The 8577-nt window shown below is 39.1% G+C and overlaps 1 protein-coding gene across 1 annotated transcript in view; it reads left to right on the top strand.

Annotated features, from left to right (window-relative positions):
- The window catches only part of LOC109848701 (UDP-glucuronic acid decarboxylase 4-like), a 3542-nt gene continuing 2648 nt past the window's right edge, over positions 7684–8577 (top strand). The window contains exons 1-2 of the mRNA XM_020418346.1: positions 7684–7792; positions 7883–7966. Of these exons, the coding sequence (XP_020273935.1) occupies positions 7763–7792; positions 7883–7966 (114 nt within the window). The 5' untranslated portion in view covers positions 7684–7762. The remainder of the gene's footprint in view (positions 7793–7882; positions 7967–8577) is intronic.

Genomic DNA, 8577 nt, shown 5'->3' with positions numbered 1-8577 from the left:
CGGACCTCTATATATGTAATTTGCAAATAACTAAAATTCATTGGAAGAAAAATTCTAAACTTTATCATTTCTCTTTTATAAGCAACATATCGATGAGATAAGTTCAAAGTTCAAGGGAGTTTTGTGTGATACCCCAAAATTCTCCCATGCGCAACACCCTTAATGTTTAGGGGTTTTTTTGTGATTAACCCATAATTTGGGGAAGGCTTATTTGTTTCATAGGGTATAACTAACTTAATTATGCTTGCTAGTACATATATTCTTATGCAATGAAATTGGATGATCGACTCTGGACATCTTGATCTATACATGTTAAAAGGCATGCAAATAATATGTTGAGAATGCATTGCATTTGCATAAAGCAGTCACAAAAACTAACGGTTTACTAACAATACAACAAAAGAGACTTCTTGATGCATGGGTTAGGCTATTTCAATAGATTATCCAATTTATTCAGCGTGACCTAAAAATCTTAATATATAATTCAAAAACCGTGATGTTTCAATACTTCTACCACATGCTTTTATTTGACTCTTTAGTTATATTATCATAAAACCGTAAATATTCTAATCACCGAAGCATGAATAACTACAATCCAATATGCCTGGGTTTTTGTTTTTGGATCGATCTAAACACTACAGATCTAAATGAATGGAGTGGATCCGACAATATGGGACATGACCAAGCTAGTCAAGCCTAGAAATAAATAAACCCTCCCATTAATAACGTGCTATATAATTACCATCCCGTGTGAAACCTAACACGTTTTATGATGTTTGATCAATTAGTTAATTGGTGTTTTTCAATTAGACTTTACCCGGAGTGAGATTTAATATAGAGGAAGAGTCATCCCTTTGGTTAGACGCCGCCAAGCATTTGCGAGCGTCAAATTATCGTGTTGAATTGATGCGATACCGAGAGCTGTGGTTCTCTCGGAGCGTCATTTTCTTACCCCATTTTAAACGCCATCCTGGAGTCCAAACGGACCAGTCTTCTACACGAGCTGTTTTCTCCTTCAAAGAATTTAGAAAAATAAAAATAAAAAAAATAAAATAAGAAACCTAACTCCACTTTACTACTGAAAATTAATTTGTTTCCTGTTTTATTCTTATAATATTTGAAGGAGAAAATTCTTATGATTATCCTTAATGACCCTCACCATGGGTTTGGGGTGTTAAAACATCGTCCACAACAATAATACGTATTGAGGGTCATAACTTTATACTCTTTTAACAATTATGGTGGAAAATGGTAGAGGTATATGGAGAAAATGTGGTAGTTATATTTCTATTTCTATTATCTTATGTGTGAGATAGCAATTACTTGATTAGTGAGCAATAAATGAATGTAATAAGGATCAATAATTGGGTTATTGAGATATTAGACTCTCAAGTCTTCAACAATTATATAGCAGACCGTTAAATGCTTAGATTATTGCAATTCGGTCCCTCATGTTAGACCCTAGAAGGGGGGTGATTAGGGTCTATTGCTAATCCAATCTGATTTTATGCCAATTAAAACTAATTTAAATATTATTCTTACAAGATAGATATCCAATATGATATGAGTAAGAATATGTAATATGAACAAAGGAATATATCCTAGCAATGAGATATACTATGAGATATATATGTAAGGATATGAAACTAACACAAGGGTAAACAATTTGAAACTAGATAGTGGGCAAACTAAATAATGAGACAATGGTGATATGAGCAATGAGCACAAATAAGGATAAACGCCAAAGCACACTCAAACACAAATAAGGATCACGGAGTTCGGACCTTCCGTCCTACATCTCCGCTCCCCACTCCCGGGGAGAAATCAACCATCACAACCGAGTTTTCTATGTTCACCCGAATAACGTTTACACCTCACAATGTCGGTTTTTAACGCTCACCGATCAACGTTCACACCTCACACTTTCACTCGGTTTTCTAGCTCACCGAAAACTTTACAACAACACACTCGGTTTTCTAGCTCACCGAAAACCTTTCTAGCTCACCGAAAACTTTACAACAACACACTCGGTTTTCTAGCTCACCGAAAACCTTACAATCTCACGATATAACAAATGATTTGTTCTCTATAATAGATAAGAACTCAATGTAGGCTCACACTCAATGTTACAACTCTCACCATCCCAAATATACTATGTATGAAAATACAATAAGCTCAAGTGGGTGTGTGTAAACAATGAGTGAAATCAAATCAACAAAATTCAATTAAAATCTAGCTTATGCGAATTTATGAATAAAATAATAAATAGCTAGAAATAGAGTTTAGGAAAACTTCTCTATATATCAAGAGGGAGAGGTAGAAGAGTTGGATGCTCGAACAATGTAAATGACATTCCTCAAGCTTTTGTGAAATTGTTTTTACAAAACAAACCCTTTAAACAAACTTAAACTCTTTTAAAACTTCTTTAAAACATTCTCTTAGTTATATGAGAACTGAGATCAATGGGGTATTTATAGCCTCCCAAAACCTCAGCCAAAAATCCCAAACAAAAGACCAAAAATCCCCAAACAACAGCTGCAGGAAATAACCGTTGGTGAATGAAAAGACAGAGCTGCGGTCGACCATGAAATTCTTGCGGTCGACCGCGAGGCATATACAAACCTGAGAAAACTTCCAGAGAAGGCTATGGTCGACCGTGGCGGGCGACCGGGGGAACTTACAGGCTGACGGTCGATCGTCACGGTCGACTGCGAAAGTCTCTGCTGGCTCCTCAGGGAAAAACATAGGCGCGGTCGACCGTGGCGGTCGACCGCAAACTGATATATGAAAATACAGGTTTTGAAAGTGTTTTTCTGACTTTTGGAAAGTTGTTAAAAATAACAAATGATGTCCAAAAGTAATGAAACTTTGGGAAATGTATATAAACATGTAAATGAACATGTTACAAGAGGAATTTTTCAAATTGCATTTCCCATTTGTAAAATATCATCATTTTGCAAAATATGTTCAAAAACATGAAAACCTGAAAATTAATATTTTGATATTTTGACTTAAACAACATTTTGAAACCTTATGAACTAATTGTATAGACTTGATAAAAGAATATTTTGATATTTTGACTTAAACAACATTTTGAAACCTTATGAACTAATTGTATAGACTTGATAAAAGATATAAACTATTGTTATGAAGTCTATATATTTTGAAACCTTATGAACTAATTGTATAGACTTGATAAAAGATATAAACTATTGTTATGAAGTCTATATACAATGAATATAGTATTTCATCAAAATACACATATAATGCACTAAAACATAATTTCATAGAATTAAATATAAAATTGATATTGATGAAATCATATATGTGCATGTAAGTATGAAACAAGAAATGTATTTTCAATTGTATTCTATTGTTTCATAGTAAAACTTGAAGACTATCAAACCAAAATATATATATGTATATATATATAACTATATATATATAAAACCAAAACGTGTATGTGTGTATATGATTGAGCTTAAAGTATCAACACACATAATATAAAACCTAAACTAAGTTACCCAAGCTTGATCTTGATCTTCATTGTAGCTCAACTTGGTAAACTTGCGGATGAAGCTTGTAATTGGATCTTTAACTTGAATTGCATAGGTTTCACTCCACAATTCCGCTAACCTCCATTTGATATGATCGTGAATGCCCGATTCCATCCATCCTCCAACTTGTTGTTTGTCTAGAATAAATACGAAAATACAAACACTAGGCAAACAACATTAGATGTAAATTGTTTGCTAAACATCATCAAAACAAGAAGGCCAACACCTCAATGACCAAAATACCCTCAGTTAATATTTCTTTGAAGGGTTATTTGCAATTTTACACTCTAAAAGTCACACCTTTTTTTTAACTTTTATACTCCGAAGTTTTGTTTTTTATACTTTTATATCTCGAAGTTTACGCTTTTTTGAACTTTGATATCCCAAACTTTTTTTGACACTTTGATATCCAAAATTCACACATTTAACTATAATATCCCAAAGATTCCACATTTGACATTGATACCTCAAACTATAAACTTTCTGTAACCTTGATACCTTAAAGTTTGGGTTCAAAGTGACAAAAATAAGAATATGGGTTATCAAAGTTAATAAGGTATAAACTTTTCTTTTGTAAAAAATGTGTCAGAGAAAATTTTTTAAGGTATTAAAGTTAAAAAGGAGGTAATCTTTATGGTATCAAAGTGTCAAAAACTTTTAAATATTAAACTTTAAAAAGGTGCTAACGTAGAGACCAAAGTGCAAGATGAATTTTAAGAGAAAAATCACAACTAAAGGATAGTTTTGTCATTTGAGGGACCAAATTGCAAGAACACTTGGACTTTGAGGGACTAATGAGCAAGTATTGAGATTTTAGGGACTAATATGGAATTATTGCAGGGACTAATATCTAAATAGCCCTAAAAATATTTTTGTGCAAAATCATTCTTGCATTGCTGTCATTGTTGACTTGTCACGTCTACAAATGGAAATATGATTAGTCGCTACTTATAACAGAAATATTACTAATTTTGACTAAGCGCACTTAACACATACTACGAAGCAAAGCTAAGAATGATGGCTTTAAATCTCATTCCTTATGTGTTGCTTATTATTAGGTGACACGCTGTCACTCCCATATCAAAAACATCTCCTAGGTGAGAAATTGACAATATTCAGATATTATTTACATGAAAAAAAAAATTATGTCAGGAATAAGATGTTCTAAAATACTAGCTCTAATATAATATTTATCACACCAAGAGAAAAAAGTCTTCAAAAACAGTAACCTGTTGTTTGAAATCTCAACAAAAAATTTCTTCTTTTCGACATTGAAACTTCATTAAAGTCTTAAGATTCATTAAATTTTTGCAAACCTTTTGACGAAATATGAAGATATACCGTTTTTCTATAGAGTGCCCTTGGGCACTCTATAAGAGAGGAGAGAGATAGAGAGAAATGAATAAAGAGAGGATCCCAATGCAAATCAGGGGGGCCCCCTCCTCATTCATTTCTCTCTATCTCTCTCCTCTCTTATAGAGTGCCCAAGGGCACTCTATAGAAAAACCGGAAGATATATGCAATACATAATTTTTCAAACAACTTATAATATTCTAATAGAACAACTGCCAAGCCATACCTAATTTTCTCCCTTAAAAAGAGTTATTGCATACAAGTTTCTACCTTTATGATATTATTCATAAAATAGTTTATTGTGATTATAGTTATACATGATTTGGTTATTTCTTTCTACTAGTTTTTATGGCCTACAATCGAAAAATGAAAATAACGCTATTCGTTTTATATAGATACTTATATTTTGGTACGCGCAAATGCGTGCTTGCACCCAAAATATGAGGCGTTTCCGTTCAATTATTACATGGTTAAGAGTATTTATGTTGATTCTTTTATGCGTTAAAACACTATATAGTTTTTGCAAGTGTGAGGATATTTCTATTGAATTTTCATAAGACAAGATTGTCTACAGAAATTTATGAAAATTTGACTTACATATAGTTTTTCTTTAATATATAATAATACGGTTTTTCTATAGAGTGCCCTTAGGCACTCTATAAGAGAGGAGAGAGATAGAGAGAAATGAATAAAAAGAGGATCCCAATGCAAATCAGGGGGCCTCCCTCCTCATTCATTTCTCTTTATCTCTCTTCTCTCTTCTCTCTTGTAGAGTTCCCAAGAGCGCTCTACAGAAAAACCGATAATAATATAGACTTGTCAAATTACTACGTTGTGAAAGTAATTCATCCTATACGCACAACATCTAAGTCGTCTTTAAATCTTATTCAGAACTGACACGTGTGCATATATCCTATTCCAGCGGCACAACTTACCCTCTCCCCCCGACCTCCAACTTATATAACTCCCAAACTCCTCTCCCACCAACGCCCTTCACGCCTCCGCCCTCCCCCTTTTTTCACCAAAACCCCTCATCAAAATCCAATTTTTACGAGAAGAAAAAAAAACCCAAACAAGAAAGGCCATGGGCTCTTCAGAGCTCATCTTCCGGGGGCACGAATCTCAAAGCCAATCCGACGGCGCGTACTCCCCCAAGCCGGCGCCTTCGCCAAGGCGGCTGGGCGCCACCCATCTCCTTCCATCTCCGCGAGCACGCGCCTCCTCTTCACCGCTCATCGGCATGACCATCGCCTCCCTCTTCTTCACCGCTCTCCCCGCCGGCCCGGCCGCCTCCACCTCATCGGCAGCAGGCAGCCGCCGCGGGGACGCACCTCGCCGCGCAGATCCCCTGGCCGTGTTCCCCACCCAAAACCCAGCTTCCGCCTCCACGTGGCGGCAAAAGTGCCGCTGGGCGCTGAAGCGGAAGGGCTCCGCGTGGTGGTCAGCCGGCGGCGCGGGCTTCGTCGGCAGCCATCTCGTGGACCGGCTGATCGCGAGGGGGGACAGCGTGATGCGTCGTCGACAACTTCTTCACGGGGAGGAAGGAGAACGTGGCCCATCACTTCGGAAACCTAATTTCGAGCTGATCAGGCACGGACGTCGTCGAGCCGCTGCTTGCTCGAGGTCGACCAAGATCTACCACCTCGCCTGCCCGCGCTTCGCCCCGTGCATTACAAGTTCAATCCCGTCAAGACGCATCATATCCTTTTTCCATGATTTTTTTACCCCCTGAAAATTTCCCCCCATTTTTTTGGATAATGATAGCTTGGGTGGCGCCTTCGCCAAGGCGGCTGGGCGCCACCCATCTCCCTTCCTCTCCGCGCAGCAGCGCCTCCTCTTCACCGCTCATCGGCATGACCATCGCCTCCCTCTTCTTCACCGCTCTCCCCGCCGGCCCGGCCGCCTCCACCTCATCGGCAGCAGGCAGCCGCCGCGGGGACGCACCTCGCCGCGCAGATCCCCTGGCCGTGTTCCCCACCCAAAACCCAGCTTCCGCCTCCACGTGGCGGAAAAGTGCCGCTGGGCGCTGAAGCGGAAGGGCTCCGCGTGGTGGTCAGCCGGCGGCGCGGGCTTCGTCGGCAGCCATCTCGTGGACCGGCTGATCGCGAGGGGGGACAGCGTGATGCGTCGTCGACAACTTCTTCACGGGGAGGAAGGAGAACGTGGCCCATCACTTCGGAAACCTAATTTCGAGCTGATCAGGCGCCACGGACGTCGTCGAGCCGCTGCTGCTCGAGGTCGACAGATCTACCACCTCGCCTGCCCGCGCTTCGCCCCGTGCATTACAAGTTCAATCCCGTCAAGACCATCATATCCTTTTTCCATGATTTTTTTACCCCCTGAAATTTCCCCCCATTTTTTTGGATAATGATAGCTGGGTTTTTTTTTTTTTGTCCTTGATCGTAAAGATGCGTTTCTTTTTTCCAAATTTTGGTAATGCGTACATTGAAATAGCTTTAATTGCACTTTCCCCCTTCCCCTTCCCTTTTTAGGTACTTGCGGTTTTTTTAGAAATAATAATTTCCCCATTGTTTTCCACCTTGACTTTTATTCATTTTTGTACAAGACTAACGTAGTTGGGACCCTCACATGCTGGGGCTAGCGAAGAGAGTTGGGGCTCGGTTTCTGCTCACCTCCACCAGCGAGGTGTACGGTGACCCCCTTCAGCATCCTCAGGTCGAGGTACTGGGGAAACGTCAAACCCATCGGTAACCTGCAACCCCCACCCCCCCCCCTCCCTTTTAAAATTCAACCCTTGCTGACACGTGTCTGATCGTGGTGGTGTTGTCGTGGCCCCCTCAGGGGTTCGGAGCTGTACGATGAGGGGAGGCGGACTGCGGAGACTTTGACGCATGGACTACCACCGAGGAGCTCAAGTTGAGGTAACTAACGGTTCGAGTTTGTCGATGGTTTTGTTCTCATTTTTATTTTTGATGATGGTTCAATTTATTTAAATATTTTCTGGGGATTAGGTGAGGATTGCTCGGATCTTCAACACCTATGGGCCTCGCATGTGCATAGACGATGGCCGGGTCGTCAGCAATTTCGTTGCCCAGGTCTGTCTTTTTCCAACACGTGTCCCATTTTTCCTAGATCCACTGACATTATTGCAATGTGCATAACTGACACATACATGTACATTTTTTTGGTGACTGAAATAAATTTATTTAATTTATGAACAAAAGTCTCAAATCGAGAGACTTTTAACTTAGAAGCTACCTAAAGGGATTAGATGCACGAGCCTAAATGTAGCATGCAAGGAACTTAAAACTGTATAGGACACTCGAGGACCACCTGTCTATAAATGATAAAATTTCAGTACTTTGCTTGGGTACTGAAATTTTAGGAACTCTTTGACCTAGGGGGTGCGTAATTTTTATTTTATTTATTTATTGACTAGGGTACTTGAAGAAGGGTCTCCACTCTCCATTCAAAATGTAATTAAGATGTGTAAAGTATGTGGAATGAAAAATTTCAAGGTAAAAGAGTATACTGATATGGAAATAATTTATACGAGGTGTCGAGTCATCCTACTAAATATAAATAAGCTATTAAGAGATGCACGCGGCTTATGGGAGTAGGTTTTGATCTCATGCTTTCAGATGAGACTGGTTCTAACTTGTAGAGAGGTAGTCAAGGGTGAGAAATTGTTGGCAATAAAGGTTGT

The sequence above is a fragment of the Asparagus officinalis genome, chromosome 7, assembly GCF_001876935.1.
Source record: "Asparagus officinalis chromosome 7, Aspof.V1, whole genome shotgun sequence".
Lineage (NCBI taxonomy): Eukaryota > Viridiplantae > Streptophyta > Magnoliopsida > Asparagales > Asparagaceae > Asparagus > Asparagus officinalis.
This window is presented reverse-complemented; position numbering and strand designations above follow the sequence as displayed.